Raw genomic sequence first — 21,664 nt, forward strand, 5'->3', positions numbered from 1 at the left:
CACGGGAAACATCACCCGTACCTGATCCATTATATATATATATATATATATATATATATATATATATATATATATATATATATATAAGTGTATTTAAATGAGGACAATTAAATTAAAAGTTTAGGACTAAATGTGACGGTATCATTATACTTGGAGGAATCCAACTGGTATTAACTTATTAAATAAAAATATCTAGCAATTTTTTATGGCAAATTTTACTATGGATCATGGTCCATGTATTCGCAAATTAATGCTGTGCATCCGTAAGCACCATGCATGGTGCATACAGATGCAAAAACGATGTCGTTTTGGTTAAAAAAAGAAATTAGGTTCGATTCCCGGCAATAGCATTTTTATATATCCATAAATTCATTAATATATATCCATAAATTCATAACTATATATCCACAGTGAATGAATGAAGTAAATATCCACAATGAATGAACTAAATATCCACAATGATTGAACTAAATATCCACAATGAATGAAATAAATATCCATAAATTCATAACTATATATCCAGAAATTCATAACTATATATCCACAGTGAATGAATGAAGTAAATATCCACAATGAATGAACTAAATATCCATAAATTCATAACTATATATCCAGAAATTCATAACTATATATCCACAATAATGCTATTGACGAGAATCGAACCTGATTTTTTTTTTTTTAAGTGGGACGCACGTTTTTAGTCAAAACGACGTCGTTTTGCATCGTATGCACCATGCATGGTGCATTCGGTTGCACAACATAACTATTAATATCCAATCGTTATACCCTACACCACGGCGCGCGTAGCACTGTGCGCCGCGCGCCTCCCAAAACGACGTCGTTTTGGGAGGCGCGGTAGGAAGTTGCTGTGATTATGTGTATTTGTTCATACAATTATGTGTATTTGTTCACACAATTATGTGTATTTGTTCATACAGTTATGTACATTTTTTATACAATTATGTACATTCTATTTATACAATTATGTACATCCGAATCAGAAAATTTGTGTGTATTATGTTAAGAGTTGATGTGTATTATGTTAAAAGTTTATGTTTATTATGTATTATGTCAGATTATGTGTATTATCTTTTAAAAAGAGTATGTATATTTTGTTATATAATTATGTACATTCATGTATACAATTATGTGTATTCTAGTATAACATTATGTACATTTTTTAACAACGGGTTTTTTTTTAAAGAAAAAATTACTGCCATTCACTGGGGCGGGAAATTTCAAAAAAAAAAATTAAATTAAAACGACGTCGTTTTGCATCTGGGCGCACAGTGCAACACGTGCCGTGGTGTAGGATATAAATTGCCATTGATATCAGTGTGGTCCATGAAGTAAGTATCATTCTAATTACACTTCAGTATCATTTAACAATATTGCTATGTTTTTCAATTTGATTTTCCACACACACTAGTTTCATTATAACAATATCAAAACATCATTTTAATTCTACTACAATTTCATTTGACAATATACATTATTGCATGAACTATATTTTGTAGTTTTATTTTCCACATATACTGATTTATAGTAAATATTAAAGTATTATTTTAATTACCATTTGGGTTCATTTGACAATATATGTTATTGAATGACTCTGAATTTTAGTTTCATTTTTTATATAACAACATTATTGAATGAGCTCTGTATTTTAGTTTCATTTTCAATACACTATTTTATTATAGCAGTACTAAAGTATCATTTTAATTTTACTACAGTTTCATTTGACAACCATGATCTATATAGCACTGTGGACCATGGCCACTGTATAACAATTGATTTTTTTATACTGTTGATAAAATCAAAACAATATTGGAGAAGCTTGGCCTGTTTAGAAGCCTGTTTGAATTATCCGGCCCACACATCAGAGATAACAGTTGCCTTGACCATTTGCAGTTTTCTTCTCAACGAAACGATCTGAAAGCCCTAGAAGACCGTTCATCAGCCGAGAGAAGAAGACGATGGGGAAGCAGCCGGTGAGGTTGAAGGCAGTGGTGTACGCGCTATCGCCGTTCCAGCAGAAGGTGATGCCTGGTCTTTGGAAGGACCTTACGGGTAAGATCCACCACAAGGTCTCCGAAAACTGGATCAGCGCCACCCTCCTTCTCGGTCCACTCATCGGAACCTACACGTACGTTATCCTATTACTACTCTATTCTCCTCTACAATTTTGATTTATTACTTTGCGTGAACAAAGCTCGGTACAATTTTGATTTATTCTCCTGTTAGGTATGGGTAGATTCGTGCATCTTTAATGCCAGTTGTGAACTTCTAGATGTAAAGCGTTGCTTGATCAGTGATTGTAGATACAACGATCCTTGCATATGTCAAATATAGGCTGATTGATTAAGTCAATTATTTGTTGATTCGATAAGTTAGGGTTAGCTCTTGTTGTGAAATGAAGAGCTTTGGTGGGTGATTGGTACGGGTTTTTATATATTTAACTCCAATGCAATGTGTTTAACATGGAGGCTGGCTTTCTTATTCTTTAATCAGTTAATAAATTTCTTTTCAAGTCTATTGTGACTTTATGTAAGTTTTGTTGATTTGTTCAGTGCCTTGCGCGATTAGCCTATTAGTAATTCATTGCTTCTCCACCAATTAGGGTGTGTTTGATTCAGGTTAATCTATTAATTATTCATTGCATCTCCATTATTTAGGGTGTCTTTGGTTCAGGTTTGCCTATTAGTAATTCATTGCGTCTCCATTAATTACCTTGCCTTTTGATTCAGATTAATCTATTAGTAATTCCATTCCGTTTAATTAGGGTGTGTTTCTCCCCTAAGTATGGTGTCTTATTATGGTTATGTGTCTGGTAATCTCATAACCTGAACCAACCACACCCTTAAAATGTTATTTGCCATCCTCTCCTTGTTGCTCTTTTAAAAGAAAGGATGGGTTACTCCTCTCCCCTACCTTGTCAATGGTGGAGTCTGTCTCTGTCTTTTTATTTATTTTATTTTTTTAATTTTGGAATAAGTGTCAAATAGGCCATCGAACTGCACACAATAATGCAATTAGGTCACTGAACCTAAAAAAGCTACAATTAGATCCCTAAACTAACCATTTTTTTGGAAAAAAAAAAAACTACAATTAGATCCCTAAACTAACCATTTTTATGCAATTAGTCTAATTTGTAAGTTTTCTAAGTTGCTAGCAGGTCACATTTAATTTAAAATATTTATTATTTAAAATTAAAAAAAAAAAACAGATTGTCCCCGGCCATGGAATCCATGGCCGGAGACGAAGAGCTCTTTGTCTCCATGGCCGGAGACGAAGAGCTCTTTGTCTCCATGGCCGGAGACGAAGAGCTCTTTGTCTCCATGGCCGGAGACGAAGAGCTCTTTGTCTCCCTGGCCGGAGACGAAGAGCTCTTTGTCTCCCCGGCCGGAGACGAAGAAGTTATCTTCGTCTCCATGGCCGGAGGTGAAGATAACTTCTTCGTCTCCGGCCATGGATTCGGAGACGATCTGTTTTTTTTTTTTTTTTTAATTTATTAATTTTTAATAATTATTTTAAATAATAAATATTTAAAAAAATATTTTAAATTAAAGGTGACCTGCTAGCAACCTAGAAAACTTACAAATTAGACTAATGGCATGAAAATGGTTAGTTTAGGGATCTAATTGTAATTTTTTAAGGTTCAGTGGCCTAATTGCATTATTGTGTGCAGTTCAATGGCCTATTTGACCTTTATTCCTTTTATTTTTAATGCAGTAGGCTATAATTGGCTATAACATTTGATTCCTTTCCCTCATTTATACTATGTATGCAGGTATGTGCAGCAATACCAGGAAAAGGAGAAGCTAGAACACAGATACTGAATTATGTGCAATTTCCTTGCAAACTCTTACATGAAATAAGCTCTATGCTTTGGTGTTCACCACAACTGCATTTGGTCATAGACTGCCATACTATTCTACTTTTGATATCTATCATTCTATTGCTCTGTTATTAGTTTTTGTTAGTTTCCAATGTGTTTGGCTGTATCGGCATTTATAAATCTTTGTGAATTTGATTTGATGTGGGAGACTAGTTGATAATTAGCCCTACAATGTATGGCTTATTGTGGTTGAAAAAAAAAAAAGTTACTCTGCATTCGAGTTTCAGAATCAGAACCCTTTTCTAGAACTGGTAGCAATTTGATAAAATTGATTACCAGAAAGGTCATAAGAGATCTCCAGGTTCATTTAAAGATTAGTATGTGAGGAGGCATGTGCATTTCATGTATGTATACTGAACATAAAATTCAGTTCTTAATGCCATGTTTCTGAAAGAAAACAACTTTGATCATAAGGGCTCTTAACCAGGTCCACCTTAGAAACATTGCAGGTCAACAATATATACCTTATTATACAAGTTTATATATAGGAGGGTTTAGGTAAGAACACATCCCTTGTAAAAAGTATGGATGCATTCACACCCTCCATTTTGAAGAATAAAAGGTTAGGATTTTATCATTACTAAATTTTTAAGTTTGCAATAATTATATAATGAAATTTTGTTCTTAAAAATTTTCAATAATTATTGTTGGTTTTATGACTTTTGGGCAGTAAACGGTTGACTAACATTATTGTTAAAATAGAAAAAATATATTGAGAGAATTTAGAGAGAATTAAAATATCTTGTATTATTGAGAATTGCTTGTAAATGGTAAAAATTGCCTCCCCTTTCCCATGTATGGGGTGTCTATTTTTACATATTTTGGATTGTCTTATAAGAAATAAGAATCTTAAACTATTTCATATTAGGAGTTACTTCTAAATTGGGAGCTATTGTTGCTTTGTTCCGTACTATGTGTCCTTCTTGGGCTTTCTTGATCGAGTTAGTTTTTTGGGTTGGTTCATATGGCCATGGCCTAGTATACCATCCATCAATTATAAAATTGACTTTATGTTTTTCTTATCCATTAATAAACTTTGTTGGACGGTTGAGATTAGTTTTTACTTTTTATTGGCCGATTTTGTTCTCATTTGGTCCGGGTGGGTATGCATGGGCTTATGTGTGAGCTTCAGTAATACTATTCCCAATTCTAACCTCAAAGCTCGAAATATATGCACAACACATTCCCTTTGAGATTATCTATTTAATTTGATTTGAGCCAATAGAGCCATTGGTTATATTAAACAGTAAAATGGTTCTTTCAAAATATAGAGATAAGTAAACACACTGAATTTGCTTATGAAAATATATGAAAATGTCTTTGCTATTTACAGAGTCAGACATGCCAAATGCATGAATGTAAACATGTCTGGTAGTATAACATTTGTTCTTATATTTATTTATAATATAATGGGAAAAATTCTGAAGTATGATCTACCTAGGAGCAATGTTAGGAAGTATTCCACCACTGATAAGATCACTGCCAGAGATATCAGTTGAAGCGTATGGATGTTTCATAGGCATCGATGAAGAAGGAGAAGTGTCTGTCTTGTGAAGATCAATGCTCAATTTGGAGTCTCTAATTTTGTTGTCGGAGTCTGGCATCATATACCATATCTCTTCAAGTTCCCGAACCACTTCTATCATCGAAGGCCGGGCATCTGTCTCGTCTTGGCAACATCTGAGAGCAAGAGTAGCAAATTTCTCCACACATTCAACCGGATAAGATCCCATTTGTTCGTCAACGATAGACAATATCCCGCCATCACGATATGCATTATTGACCTGATGCCGGAGAAGCGGTAAGTCCAACAAAACAAGTTGATCGTGCATTAGTGATAAATTGGAAGGTGTGTTTTGTCTTAACTAAAGATGTAGACTGATCTTGGGGTAAAGTCTAGAAGGTTGAGCTTTTGCCCCCTTTTAGTGTTCATAATGTGAAAATTGTAAAACCAAGTGGTTAAAGCATACCTCCCTAACAATGTTTTTGCCATGTGAAATGGGGTGCTTTCCGGTCAAAATCTCAAGAAATACGACACCAAGGCTGTAAACATCACTCTTGTCTGTGAGTTTGTGTGTTAGGAAATACTCAGGGTCAAGGTATCCCTGCAAGCAAAGAGAGTGAATGCCGTTTAATTACACTACATCACGTCCAACAAAGACTTAATCAAGTTAGTTCATTCCTCTCATGCCAAATGAATTCCAATTTTATGAATTGATCTCTCTTTTAGTACACAACCATACATTGCGTAAACCACATGCTTATCTCATTGTTAGTGACAAGAAAAAACTTAGAGATTTTGGAAAACAAAGTGCATAGACTGAATAACAGGAGGGTTGATTAAAGAATGTGATCATACCGGAGTACCCTTAACAACAGTCGATACATGAGCAGGTAAAACCCCTTCAAGATCAGGTACAGGAGCAAGCCTTGAAAGTCCAAAATCGGCAACTTTAGCTATAAGTTTTGTATCTAATAGTATGTTGCTTGCCTTGATGTCTCTATGGAATATAGGGGGATCAGCTTCGGTATGCAAATATAGAATCCCCTTTGCAGAACCAAGCGCAATTCTCATCCGCATAGCAAAGTCGAGAGGTTCTTTAGATTTACCTATTACACCACAAAATTAAAAGTAGCCCATTAATGATCCAAGGTAAAAAGAACTTGATTTCCTGGGCCTATTGGTCTTCTTAGTTTGAGCTGGTCAGTTATGGGTAACCTAAACTGGTTTACCTCTGGGTCCTTGTGGTTCTTTGCCGGTTAGGGTCACATGGCGGGGTTTACCTAGTGCAGACTCTCGGGTAGTGGCTGCGGGTTTTTCCCTCGTCACTCAAAATAACTTGATTTCCTCTAGTGTTTACATGCGAGGATTAAGGTGTTTAGTTGCATATTGAGGAGGTTAGGAGAGAATTATAGTTCAGTCTCTTGTATTATGCATCTCTATCCTCATAAAACACAAGCTGTAAAAATTAAATATGTTTGTAATTTTTAGGCAATGGACAAAAGGAAGAAACTTGAAGAGATAACATACCAGATAGGTGATCTCTCAAAGTACCATTAGGCATGAATTCATAAACGAGCATCTGCACGTAAAGTACTATGAGATTTTCAATCTTTTTATCATATTATACTGTGATTCAGATCAGAACCGAGCTATTTGTTAGTATGCTTATTATAATTTGTTCGGATGCGATGAAATTATCAAGAAAAGGGGATGTGTATTAACTTAACAGTCTCCAAGTTTAAAGGTATGAAGAGAAGAGGTGAAGTACCTACCTGATCACCTTCTTCACCACAGTATCCAATTAAAGACACGAGGTTCCTGTGATGTAACCTAGATAAGAGTTCAATTTCGGTAAGAAACTCCTTTTCACCCTGCAAGGATCCCTCTTGAGCACGCTTGATGGCTACAACTGTTCCATCGGCTAAAATACCTTTATAAACTTTCCCGTAACCTCCACGCCCAACAAGGCTAGAGTCGTCAAAGTTTTGTGTTGCTAGTGCCATTTCTTCAAAAGTGAAGTCTTTTACACCATCAATTTTGACGGTGATTGAATCTGCAAATAGTCATAAATGACTCAAGCTCCAAACGATATAATATACTACCAATGTTTTAAAATGACAACCAAGAATTGCATGGCTAGCATTAGCACATTGTTAATATAAGAGATAAAATATGGGTTTATAAGGCCATGAGTTAGACTAGCTAATTGATTGAATTCAATCTTTTAGTGTGGTTTGGTATCAGAGCAAGTTTGACTTTTTGAGAATTGACAAGACAAGAATACATTAAGATATACTCACTTCGACGCTTTTTTGAACCTGGATGGTACTTTCGGGCAAACAATTTCAAGACGAGGAGTGACACACATGTAGACATTATAAGTGCACCCGCAATTGTTCCTACTATGATGCCAGCCAAAGCTCCCTTGCTTAGACCAGAGGCCGAAGAGGCAGGCATATCTGTGAGTGTACCAAAACCAAAACGTGAGAATACAAAAATGCTTACCCAGCCAATTCTTTTCACCTATGCCCAGTGTTGCAAAAATCGCGCTTAGGCGCCAATTAATCGGCGCTAGACGGTCGGCCTCCTAGGCACCCGCCTAGGCGTTCTAGGCGCCCTAGGCGGTCCCCAGGCGCCAGGCGCCTGCCGCCTAGCGACTTTTTCAACATTGCCTATGCCTCAAAGGAATGTGCACATACACACAAAATGAATAAATTTATAGTGGCTTGAGCCATGCAAGATTAAAAGGTAAGAGATGCCTTACATTCTCTATAATTACCCAATAGGGTAAAGCCGAGAAGTTCATAAGGTCCAAAAAGATCATTATCAGGTATCAACCATCCAGTAAACATGCTCATTATTCGAAAGAGTTCACTCCTATTGAATTCGTGATCACTGCTACTGTCATTATAGGTCGGGAAAAACTTCAAGCTCATTTTTACCCGAGGGCCGGGTTGAATTGTGAATTCATCAATATCTAGCTGCGAAAAATTCAGCACCAGACCAGAGGTCAGGTACTGCTCAAACTCTATCTGGTGTGGCCGGAAATCTTGGAATCCCGGGCTCTTTAATCTATACTCAACAAGCAGAGGTAGAGCGCAAAAGCAATTCTTAGCAGCTGGGGTAGATACATAGGGAGGGGGACACGTGAAGAGGGAACAGGAAGTGGAGTTCTTCGAGTTCAAGTTGTCATCAGAATCTTCAACAGCGGGGCCACAAACATCAATAATAAAGTTTTCATTTCTACACAAGGGATTTCCATGGAGTCTATAGAATTTTGGAAAAAAAAAATGAATTAGAGAAAATCTACGATATATATTATGTTATGTCGCTATGCATTTGTTATTGTAAATATTAGAATTCGTAAATGCTGAAGAGAATACGTGGAGCCACAAACCTGACAGTGACATTCTTTGGGAGGGTAATTTGACTTCCGGATATATTTAAAAGCTTATTGTTCTGAAAATCCCTGGAGTAACCAAGAACTTCTTTCAATTAAATGATCTCAAATTATGAACTTATGGCATATAAAAAATAATGTCATTTTTGCTATATAGTGTTCCGAGAACAATCAGATCCTAGCTAGCATTTCCAAGCTGCTGTTATACCTTTATAATTCTTGGAAACATGGTTCAAACGAGGGAATTTAATAAAGAAATTAAAAGCTTCTTAGTTTCAGGTCTTACAAGATAAGTTTCTGGGTTCCATTGAGTTTCCTGTTTTGCCAAAGAATGGATGGTACAGAACCTGTCAAAGAGTTGTTTTCAAGTGACCTGCAAATAGGATGACAAAATAAATTTGAAATTCCGGTACAATCATGTAGATAGCTTTAAATTAGCGTGGCTAAAAGTCAACTAAGACATCTTAAAAATCAATATCCTGTTATAGTGTTGCAAAAATCCCGCCTAGGCACTTGTCGGCCGCCTAGCGTATCACAATAATCGGTGGTCTAGGCGGCTGGCTGGCTAGGCGGCCGACTCCTAAGTGCCGCCTAGGCCTCCTAGGCACCGACTAGGTCGACTAGTCGGCCTATTAGTTATTGTTCTCTTCTTTTTTAAATGGGTTATTTCACTCAAAACGACATCGTTTTGAGCAAAATAACCCTAAATAATTATCAAGTCTTAAAAAATATAAAAATTTTAAACAAATTTTTAAAAAATAAAAAATACACGGGCGCCTAGGCGCTAGGCGTCCCCCGAGCGCCTGAGAAACACCTAACGATTTTTTCAACCATGTATGTTACTTTCAGAGCACAAAACTTCAGAAATGGCAGATGAGAAATGCTTAGTGCTTACAATCGTTCCAAATTAGGAAGTCTGGAAAAGTTTGTCGGAATACTTCCATTCAGATTGTTGTGCGATAGATCACTGCAGAGTTGAGAAAATAAATAGCGGGATCAAGAACAGTATAATTTGAGGCGATGCAATAATTAGAAGATGCATCACTTTACAAAACTCAATGGAAGATCGAGTGCTTACATGGTTGTGATATTCTTTGAGAGCTTGTTTGTTGGTATCTTCCCTGTAAGCTGGTTAAAGCTGAGATCTCTAAAAAACGTGAAAATCATAAATTAAACAGAGATAAAGTAAAAGAATGCTTTCTAGTTATGGTTTAGAATGAAGGATTATGCATTTTTTGAATGAAATCAGCATTATAAATATGTGAACAGACTCTTCTGTACACCAAAATACTCGCACCATCCAACTATGGAGTACATAACTTACATATACGTGAGGTTTTCTATATTGCTCAGATCCGGTATTGGTCCCCGCAAGCTGCAGTTCTTGAGACTCCTGAGAAACAAAAACAACAGAACCAGGTGACACAAATTGGACCGAACAGACTCTGATACCATGTTATCACTCAACTGGGCTATAATGCATATGGGTTAAATCACACTAAAAAAAACTGAATTCAATCAATTAGCTAGTTAACTCATGACCTTATAAAATATAAACTCATATGTTCTCTCTTATTTTGTACTCTTAACAAACGGGGACAAGGATTCATTGCAATTGAGACTAGAACATTTGGGTGGTCAATTTAGACCCGCTCCAAGTTGCAACTGTGGATCCAAATGGTGAAAAATTGTATAAAATGATCTAGCGTTTGCATTGCATCACACCACTTCAATGTGAAAATTAGACTTCTATGGGATAACTAATCATATTGGAAAGAAGAAAAAAAAAGACACTCTAGGCACTGTATATTTCGAATTATTACAGTTCCTAAATAAATCTAATAAGCAAAAAATGAGTTTGCCATGGTACTTACAACTTCAACAATTGAGATATCTTTCCAAAGGAATCAGGTATCTGCCCTTCAAAGTGGTTGTTGTCTAGTTGGCTGCAGAACAGAGAGAGAATATTTTAAAAATATGATTTAATGATTTACATGGATAACAAAATATGTGAAAGAGAACCCTTACTTCCTTGATACAGATGAGTATAGAACGGGATGTTAATATATAGATTCCAAAAGGATAGACAGATACCGTGCATATTTAACTATAATACGGAGTAATATCTCTAATGTAGTTTGGAAGGAAAAATAACTTACATTATGCGCAAGTTTGGCATTTTAGCTAGTTCTGGTGGAAGGTATCCTGATAAGTTGTTATTATCGAGCAACCTGTAAAAGCTAGTGTTAGAAAATATCACGAAAAGCATATAGAGAATGCAGCTAAAAAAGGCAAACTCGCTCTTAGGCAATGAGTTTCCAAAATTAATGTCAAAAATACAGAACCAGATAACAAACTTACATGTGAACAAGCATCGGAAGTCTAGAAAGTTCAGGCGGGATTTGTCCACTTATTGAATTGTTATTCATGTGGCTGTCAAGAAACAAAATCACAATGTTCGAGCACTGATATGTTAGAAGTGAATAAAGTAGGAATATGAAAAGCCAAAGGATGTGAAGGGCCATGGATGGTAAAGTAGGGATGTGAAGGGTTGTTTAGCATGTATATATATGTGTGTGTAGTTAAGGAAGAAGTAAGAAATATATGGAGAGTTTTATTTCTTAACATGATACATGGAACTAGTACGTAACAATCAAAACTGCAGAGCTTTGTTGCATTTAAGCCGTTCATCAAGAAAATCCCTTACAAGTGTTTTGTTCGGTTTAAATTCGCAAAGCTTTTAGGTAAGGGCCCGGATATATGGTTCTGGTCAATCTGTATCCTGTCCAAGTTAGGAAGATAACCGATCTCTTCAGGCAAGGGACCTGTCAGATTATTTCCATTCAGAAGCCTGGAACAAAAAGAGTAGAATTATGTGAGAACTAAGAGATATCAGTATACAAAGTATTAGGATATGAAGAGCTTCAACTCACAGTAACTCCAGCGACGTAATATTCCCTATCTCATTCGGTATACTCCCACCAATCTGGTTCCACATCACATCTCTTTCATGACAAATAGAAAATAAAAATAAAAATCTCAGTTTGAAACAACGGATACGGGAAAAGCAAAACTATAACAATTTTAGTGAAAATCCAATACAAGCTATCTCGATTACTTACAATATCTCCATATAAGATAAGCGCCCAAGATCAGGTGATAAAGTCCCAGACAGGTTCCTTTGTAGTAGTTGTCTGGAGAATAACAGAATGAAGAACTAATAATGTTGACACCACAAATTAGAAGGGAAAAAGAAGAAGAAGAAGAAGAAGAAGAAGAAGAAGACATTGTTGGATTTATATTCAAATAGAAGGTTTAAAAATTATAATCAAATTTATATTGGTAAAAAATTGGCCTATAGGCCAATTTTGGCTTATTTGACCACTATTAATTGTTTGATTTAGTTAAAATATCAATATAAACGTTTGGTTAATTAGCTTTTTGCAACTCCAAAAGGCTAAAATTCAAAAAGCTACTCCAAGCAACTTTTTCAATTAGCTTTTTGAGAAAAGAAATTATACCAAACAGCTATCAGCTAACAGCTAATTTACCAAGCACTTTTCTACAACAGCTAATGTTATCAACTAGTTATACCCTCTAATTAACACAATTAGCTAACAGTTAACAGCTATCAGCTAACAGTCATTTTACCAAACAGGGCCAATTCTTTTGTCCTCTTTAGTGTTTCTTTGTGCCCCTTATATGGTTATGCAATAGTTGTATGTGCTTTCTATCATTTCACTCCCAAAAAAAGTGTAAAACAGGAAAAGGAGAACACTATTGCAGATTTGCAGAATATATAAAACCATAACAAAATATGTGGTAGAAAAATGGAGTATATCGACAATATGTATGTTCATGGACAAGGAACAGAAAATGTTGAAGCAAAACTCGAGATCATACAGTTCTTTAACATGAAGATAATTATCCTTCTTAGTTGAATTATGGCATAACACCCCAGTCCACTTTGAAGTGCACGGATCTCCTCTTGTCCAGTTTCTGAGGTTGTTGTATGGATCAATGAAACTTTTCTTGATGGAAAGCAACGCTTCCACTGCATAAAACTTGAAAAAGTCACTACACTTTTCATATACACACAATTGAAGCCATAACCTTTGGTCTGGCTCTGATACCAAATTGAAGCATGTGCTCCATCTCAACTAAAAGCCTAAGCTAATAGTTGGATTGCACATTAATGGCTATATGCTCAACACACACAACATATAAATCATTAAATCCTAACGATATTAACACGAGGACTTGAAACCATTAGACTTACCTTCATCAGGATCAGTAACTTGGCTGTCTACCCCAGTAAACAACAAAGACCAGTAAATGCACACAATAAAACTCACTCCAAATAACGGGATTCTTAAACTCGCCATTTCAGAGATACCCAACTCTTCAATATCTTCAAACTCTAGGTGGACCTTAACACCATGAAATTATGAAAATTTCAGCATTAATTAAGCCCTGATATAATAAAGAAAAAGTAGAAAACAAACAGAAAACCCATAACTCCAGCCATTTGCAAATCTATTCAACAAATCTAGCACCTAAAGAAAACTAATATAACTAGTTAAGATGTGCAAATACTCCACAAAGAAGAATAGAATATAATGATCAATTCCTCTCATCTAATTATTGGTTTAAAACAAATTGCAAAAATGGGGTTATCATCATCGTTTATTAACTAATAGTGTACTTAGAGAGGTGAAAATAAATAGAATAAGAAATTGAGTGGGAAATTGCTAGTTTCTCTTCTATTATCTCTATCCCATCAAACATTTCAAGGGAAAATTGCCTCTCATCTTTCTAAACACATATTTGTAATATGAACCTAAATTCCCAAAAAGAAAAATTAATAATAATAATTCATGCACCAACTTACAAAGGAGTGGACAACAATGCTGGCAGAAAGGGAAGCAAAGAGGAAGGTGAGAAGGCCAGGCCAAGAAACCATGAATTTCTCTGATAGCCATTGGAGGGGATTTTTATTAGGAGAAAATTAATTATGTTGGGTAGCTAGATTATCAAATTCACTATGATTGTGATAGAGAAAGATTAGAGAAGAAGCAGCCCATATTTGAAAAACACTAAATTGTAGAAGAATTCTACTTTCTCGTAGCTAAAAATGTTGACTTTTTCAGTTGTGAGTGGTTGTCAGTTGAGGCGCTTAAATGCATGTATAGTAAATAGTAATGATACGATGAAGTAATGATGATGGGTTGAATGAGCAGTGAATAAAAAATAACAGCGTAGAATTTAGTAGGGCGGACAAGAAGACTTCGAAGAGGATGGATCTTCGGATTCACACTTTGAAAATTTCTGAATGTGGCGGGTGACAACCGCCACTGGCTACAACACTGGAAAATTACAAGAAGGATCTTCTTTTGCAGTTCTGCTTTGCTTAAAGAAAACTTTTGAGTGGAGTTTGATAAGATTTATGTGTTGGGTTAAAATTATGGTATATAATATAAACCTGGTTAGTTTTTTTTTTTTTTGAAAACCAAAGGAACTTCCATTAACGCAAATGTTCAATACAAGAAGGAAATGAAATCAACCAACAAGAAGAACCAGTCTGAGAACGAGTAGCTCTTGTCAAAGCATGAGCAAACCTATTCACTGATCTTGAAACATAATGAAATGACACTAAATCAAAGTGTCGTTGGAAAGATCGACACTCACGAATAACACAACCTGCATATGATAGATCCTGAGATGTGCCATTTAGCTGCCTACAAACATTCTTGCAATCAGAATAGATGATTACCTTTGTGATAATGAGTCAAAACGATTAATGTAGTCAATTATAACGGTCCAGAACAAGAGTTAATATGAGATAACAATTAACAAGTGGAACAATCACAACTAACTAAGAGCGATTGCACTTATTAGAGTGCATAATAATTATTAAGGAGTAATGACATTTACTGAGGGGAGCACTACATTTATTACAGAGCCGTTATATTTATATGATGAGAGTAATCAGTTTGAAATTGATCAATAAACTCTGTCTGTTACAACAATAGTAACCTATAAGAATAGGTAACTCAAAACACTCATATACAATAGGTTAAGCTAAGTCTACTCTAATTACAGCCACTCATATATTAACCATATAATATAACAACATTACTAACATTATTAACACGCCCCCTCAAGCACAAAGTTGGTAAGTGGCAACATTGAGCTTGTCCCGGATAGACTGAAAACGGGGCGCTGGTAGAGGCTTCGTGAATATATCAGCCAGTTGATCATTCGTAGACACAAAGTTGACAATGAAGTCGCCGGATGCTACCTTGTCACGAACGAAGTGGAAATCAATTTCAACATGCTTAGTCCTCGCATGAAAAATTGGATTAGCGGCGAGAGATATATGTGGCGCCCAGATTGTCACACCACAAGGTTGTTGGATTACCAGAATGCAGGACTAGCTCCCTAAGTAATGAGACAACCCACGTGACCTTGGCAGCTACGTCAGCCAGCCCCTTGTATTCTGCTTTAGTGGATGAGCGAGCCACTGTGCGTTGCTTGCGAGAGAGCCATGAGACGAGATTGGACCCCAAAAAGACCTCATACCCGCTGGTGGATTTCTTATCAACCGTTCAGCCTGCCCAGTCGGAGTCCAAAAAGGCATGAATGTCGGAAGAGGACGATGCTGACAAGCGTAGACCGTAGTCTTGCGTTCCTTTAACATACCGCAAAACACGCTTCAGTATGCCCCAATGATCTTCGGTAGGAGAGTGCATAAACTGACACAACCGATTCACCGCATAGGCAAGATTTGGTCGGGTGATAGTAAGGTACTGCAGTGCACCGACAAGCCGACGATACTGAGTCGGATTATCAAATGAGTCAGTTGATGGAGGTGCGGACTGAGTAACTGTAGCTGGTGTGGCGAGAGGCTTGCAATCAGACATTCCTGCACGGGTTAGAATATCACCCATATAGCGCCTCTGAGAAAGCAGAATGCCTGTATCGTTCTGGAGGGTTTCAATTCCTAAAAAGAAACTCGGGACACCGAGATCTCGAATCTTGAAAGCGGTGGATAGGCGGAGTAGTAAGCTGTCAATCAACGGTGAATCGTTGCCCATCATGATGATGTCGTCAACGTATACCAGCAAAAATACCCTAGAATTCCCGGCGGTGTAGTGAAAAAGAGATACGTCGGTCTTAGATGCCAAGAAACCAGCAGTGAGAAGAAATTCATGTAGCCGTTTGAACCACGCTCGTGGTGCTTGTTTGAGCCCGTAAAGGGACCTTTGAAGATGACATACATGGTCATCTTCGGTAGGAGAGTGCATAAACTGACACAACCGATTCACCGCATAGGCAATATCTGGTCGGGTGATAGTAAGGTACTGCAGTGCACCGACAAGCCGACGATACTGAGTCGGATTATCAAATGAGTCAGTTGATGGAGGTGCGGACTGAGTAACTGCAGTTGGTGTGGCGAGAGGCTTGCAATCAGACATTCCTGCACGGGTTAGAATATCACCCATATAGTGCCGCTGAGAGAGCAGAATGCCTGTATCGTTCTGGAGGGTTTCAATTCCTAAAAAGAAACTCGGGACACCGAGATCTCGAATCTTGAAAGCGGTGGATAGGCGGAGTAGTAAGCTGTCAATCAACGGTGAATCGTTGCCCATCATGATGATGTCGTCAACGTATACCAGCAAAAATACCCTAGAATTCCCGGTGGTGTAGTGAAAAAGAGATACGTCGGTCTTAGATGCCAAGAAACCAGCAGTGAGAAGAAATTCATGTAGCCGTTTGAACCACGCTCGTGGTGCCTGTTTGAGCCCGTAAAGGGACCTTTGAAGATGACATACATGGTCCGGATGAACAGGATCTTCATACCCTGGTGGTTGCTTCATGAAGACAGTTTAAGACAGGTGGCCGTTGAGGAAAGCATTGTGAACATCGAGTTGTCGTAGGGTCCAGTTCTTTGACACTGCAAGAGAAAATAAAATGCGTACTGTAGTCGGTTTGACTACAGGACTAAACGTGTCAAAAAAATCTTCGCCGGCGACCTAGTTGAACCCTTTGGCAACCAGACGCGTCTTATAGTGCTCAACTGACCCATCAGCCTTGCATTTGGTGCGGTAAACCCATTTGCAGCCAATTAAATTCATATATGGCTTAGCTGGAACAAGACTCCAGGTGTTATTATGCAGTAGCGCGTTGAACTCTTGATCTATGGCATCACGCCACTGCGGCTGACCCGCGGAAGAACGTGTATGGGGATAGGGTTTTGTGGATACGAGAGTGTGGACTTTCAAATTTAATTGCGGCTGAAGGGAGACAGATTATTAAATTGGTTGTTGTTTCAAAGGCGTAATCCCAATATTTGAGTGGGACTGAGCTTTCAGCAAGTTGTGCTAAACTAGTTTCGACAATGTGTCTATTCCGACGCTCAACCCGGCCATTTTGTTCGTGTTTATAGGAACATGACTGTCGGTGGGTGATCCTAAGAGACTCAAAAGTTTTATGTAGGTGACGATATTCACCCCCTAAATCGGACTGGAGGGCTTTGATAGAACGTGAAAATCGGCGTTCTACCATTACCCGAAACAAATCAAATATTATATATATATATATGATTTTAACCGTAAGGGGTAAAACCAGCAAAAGCGAGAGTAATCGTCTACAAACAAAATGAAATAACAGGGGATGGACCCCAAATGTTCGTAAATACTAAATCTAAAACATGTTCACTAGAAGTGGAAACCCTATCTAAAGGAAACCGAGCCGACTTTCCGAGTTGACACGCCGCGCAAACTTCTGACGAACTGGATTTATTTGTGACCAGACAATTTTTAAGGATGCGATGTAGGACTTGACCGTGCGGTTGATCCAATCGTTGATGCCACACTTTGGATGACGCCCAGGCACTGATGAATGCAAAATGTGTCTGCGGGACCAATAACCGATATAAACCACCCGAGGTAGGTCCTTTAAGAAAAACCGCTTTGGTGGTGCAATCCTTCACACACAAAAAATCTTTGTGAAATTCAAAATAAACGTTATTTTCAGATTTGAATCGATGGACTGATAAAAGAGGTAAGGTAATTTCGGGACATGTAATATACTAGACAAATTTAAATTTTTGGACTCGAAAGGGATAGTTGCATGTCCTATACTAGAAACACCCAAACCTGCACCATTGTCCATAATCTGCACATCAGGAGTTGCGTGCGCAGTGGCTCCCGTGTCCGGATACCAAGCATCAACGCCCGCCGATGGAGGAGCGTCGCCAGACACCGCAGCATTTGCCTGCGGGGAGTGATCGGAGTACCACCGGTAGCAATGGACGGCGGTATGTCCGTGAGACCGGCAAATCTGGCAACGGGGAGTCCCTCCGCGACCTCGTCCATGACCCTGTCTGCCCCTGCTACGGCCTTGCCTAGAGTTCCGGCCACCGTGATTCTGATCGCCACCGTGCCTCTGTCCACGTCCAGCGAATAACGCCGAGGGATTTCTTGCAGAGTCAGTGGTCGGGAATTCATCAGAGTAGATGAATTCCTGAGCTTGCAGCATGTCAAAAAGTTGAGGTAACGTCACCGGCGTCCCTGGCCCAGTGAGGGCAGCAGCTGTAACAACCCAAAATTTCATTTTATAAATCTGGTATTAAGAAATCCCAAAATAGCATTTTTTCACTCCATTAAAATTTTTTGCGATCAATGGGTGGTTGAATAAAATATTTTCGTCACATTTTAAATTAATTCGACACCAAAAATGGATTCTATTCAAAAATTTCCGAGCTTTCGGGTACTTCGCGTACCAAGATTTTAAATCGAGAAATTTATCTGAGTGAGACTGGAAGAATACAAAAAGATTTTAAACAAGTGTTCATCCAAATAGCTTTTTGAGAAAATTCACTTTCAACCCCAAAGTATTTAAAGTTACCATTTCTAGTCTTTGGTTCATGTTGCAAGGTGGACCACAAAGAACTTTACCCTTGTCTGATCTTTGCTAGAACCACTCCAAATTACCATGTTGCCCTCACCCAATCATTGGCCTTCTACCTAGCATTTTGGACCCTATATAAACTCCATTTATTCCATCTTGATTCCCTGATCTCTTTCTTTGCCTCTTCACACAATTTGTCTGCCAAGAGAAAGGGAGAAAACAACATCACAGTAAGCTCATTCCTTCTTCAATCCTAGCCTTCATTTCTCTTCTAGTTCCTTTTAATCTTTGAGGTTCTAGGTTAAGGTTGTATGGTGTTTGGGAAGTATAGGTGGTAAAGGAGGCTCAAGCTAGATAGAGAGGAAGAAGAGATCCAAGCTAGAAGAAAGTCTGTGAAGCCGTAACATTGAGTATAAATGAGTAGAAACTATGAGTTTTTGATGTGTTTATGCATGCACGGGACTAGGGTACGGCCCTAGGAGAGGGCCGCCGCCTAGCCCCAGTGAAGTGACGGGATACAAGGGGCGGACCATGAGGAGTCTTGTAACACCCCGAAATTTTGAAACTTTTAAAGCTTATATTATAAAGGTGAATTCTCATTAAATCCCAAAATCAACATAAGTGTGCAGGATGCTATGCCACATCTGAGCTGGAGAACTCAGATGCACAGGCTAACTAACTAAAATCTTCAATACAAATGTCAATACATAATCATGGCACGCAGGCCGAAGGGAAACTAACTAATCTATGCTTCGGATCTCTAGCGCGCTCCGGGTCTACTCATCGGTGCCTGAAAGCCAAATATATCTGTTCAGCGAATGATGCTGGTAACCCACTCCAACGCGTTGAAATACAATATAGATAGATATATATATAGATATATGAAAACCATTTTGAAGCAGGAAGATATATGCTTAAGAGACTCTAGTTTTAAAATCAGGGATAGACTCAGCAAGTAGGGGTAAGCACATTCAATCATGATAAACAGTTATATAAAGACAACATCATAAAGAACATGTATCTAAGGTCACATTTTACTTTCAAGTCATACACATCATCATTCAATCATCATTTATTCGTCATTCAAGTCATCATTCAAATCATCATTCAAGTCACATAAACACACTTTGGTGGCGCCACGGGACCAAACACATGCCCCGAACATGCGGGTTAGTGCGTATAGAACTAACATGGCCCCGCAGCACCCTACCTCATACCGCAACATGAAGGGGTTGATCGCAACCAACCGTACAAACCGCCAATAGTTTGACGGCGGATCACAGCCCTACACACCGCTGACGCGCTCAGTCGGTGGACTGTGATCCTCTTGCGGGGACTACGACCCTACACACCGTTGATGAGCACAGTCGGTGGATCGTAGTGAATCAAGCTCTACACACCGCTGAGAACCTTAGTCGGTGGGCGAAAGCCCTACACACCGCTGAGGATCTTAGTCGGTGGGCGATGATTCTCGGAGACTACGACCCTATACACCGCTGGCCCTCAGTCGGTGGGTCGCAGCCGACCATAGGCCTACACACCGCCGATCACTCGGTCAGTGGGCTATGGCCTTCCTCAGGCTGGTGGCCCTACACACCGCTGGCGCGTCTAGTCGGTGGACTATCCGCACACGAGGCCCATGGGCTGTAGCCCAAGAAGTGAATCACTGACCGCAGCCAGGAGAATGAACCGCAACTCATGTACAACCAAACAGTGGACCGCAGCCCTATATAATATTTATATACCTGACCGTTCGCAACCGGCCTGGTTAACAGTTGGGATGGTTCTCAACCCATCCAACTGCCCGTATAGCCAACTTGATCGTAACCAAATTGGGGAATCATGCATCACATAACACATAATAGCACATTGGGAAGGGGGAGACACATAAATAAGCTTACGTGTGATCATTCACATACTAAGAATATTCCTAAGGGGTTCATACGACTTCCACCTAGGCCAACGGATTACCGATTCAACTAGCATGCAATTCCTAGACTCTTTTATCCTACGAACGGTACCCGAAACATCAAACTAGACTCAAGCACGACAAACGGGGTCCATTGGGACACCACGAGGAATGGGGAACATCAAACGGGGAAGCCGAAGACCCGGGGTGGGTACGGACCAGCGGGTAGCCGGTGGGTGGGGGTCACCCGCCGGCTGCCCGCCGGGGATCATCGCCCGGGCAGCGCGCCTGCCCGCTGCTTGGCGGTGATTTTCGGGCAGCGGGTAGGTGGCGGGTACCCCTACCCCCACCTATCCCCCACTGACTCTTTTATCAAATATGCGTCCCGGGATCCTTCGTGGAACCCGAAACCATGCTTAGATACTTTTAAACGCAATTAACGACACCACATAGGCAATTAATGGATCAAAAGCAAGAATCACATTGAACACATCCTAACACGACTTCTAGACACGAACAACACCCGAACATGCAAATTCCCACCCAAATATAAATCAAGAACATCACAATACCAATTCCCAATCCAACCTAGGGCTCTAATCCCACCCAAATCATAAAAAATTATATTTTATTTTCTTTATCAAGAACCATCAAGATTTATCAAGAATTATTACATAAATATCAAAAACCTCTTTTTAACATCAAGATCATCAAGATCCCTCATGGAATCATCACATCAATCAATCAAGATTATATCACAATATCATAAAGAAATTCATCAAGACACAAGTATATAGAGGGAGCCAAAGAAGGGGATCATAGCAAAGAAAATAGGTTTTGTTGAGACATGGGTTACCTCTTAGCCTTAATTAAATTCCTTGGCTATGAAGGATCTTTCCTTTAAGATTTCTTCTTTCTTGATTTCTCCTATGGGAATTCTTGGGAATTCTTGTGTGGTGAAAGTTATTGTGGTGTGAGTTCTAGGTGCCTCCTATATCCCTATTTATATAACTAAGGGTCCTAATTAGGGTCTAAATG

General features: G+C 38.6%; 1 protein-coding gene across 1 annotated transcript; it reads right to left on the reverse strand.

The window, feature by feature from the left end:
* Nucleotides 1–5,135: 5,135 nt before the first annotated feature.
* On the reverse strand, nt 5,136–14,121 carry LOC109156436 (probable LRR receptor-like serine/threonine-protein kinase At1g06840). Its single transcript, XM_019304306.1, has 21 exons — nt 13,694–14,121; nt 13,082–13,232; nt 12,706–12,856; nt 11,925–11,996; nt 11,736–11,807; nt 11,510–11,653; nt 11,164–11,235; nt 10,962–11,033; nt 10,677–10,748; nt 10,127–10,195; nt 9,881–9,949; nt 9,698–9,769; nt 9,089–9,175; nt 8,800–8,871; nt 8,167–8,669; nt 7,703–7,861; nt 7,175–7,455; nt 6,930–6,981; nt 6,258–6,508; nt 5,869–6,003; nt 5,136–5,682 (listed from the first exon to the last, which is right to left on the reverse strand). Exons 1-21 carry the CDS (start codon nt 13,763–13,765, stop codon nt 5,332–5,334), a joined length of 2,979 nt encoding a protein of 992 aa, XP_019159851.1. The 5' UTR covers nt 13,766–14,121; the 3' UTR covers nt 5,136–5,331.
* Nucleotides 14,122–21,664: the final 7,543 nt, after the last annotated feature.

This window comes from Ipomoea nil, unplaced genomic scaffold, assembly GCF_001879475.1.
Source record: "Ipomoea nil cultivar Tokyo-kokei standard unplaced genomic scaffold, Asagao_1.1 scaffold2705, whole genome shotgun sequence".
Classification (NCBI taxonomy): Eukaryota; Viridiplantae; Streptophyta; class Magnoliopsida; order Solanales; family Convolvulaceae; genus Ipomoea; species Ipomoea nil.

What these genes read in the sequence shown, in the direction of transcription:
- LOC109156436 (XM_019304306.1), bottom strand. Translation starts at nt 13,765, where the DNA reads ATGGTTTCTTGGCCTGGCCTTCTCACCTTCCTCTTTGCTTCCCTTTCT. An exon ending in GTGGTGAAGAAGGTGATCAG is followed by an intron (nt 6,982 to 7,174) that starts GTAGGTACTTCA and finishes CTTTACGTGCAG; the next exon opens with ATGCTCGTTTATGAATTCAT. An exon ending in TTTGAGAGATCACCTATCTG is followed by an intron (nt 6,509 to 6,929) that starts GTATGTTATCTC and finishes GTGGTGTAATAG; the next exon opens with GTAAATCTAAAGAACCTCTC.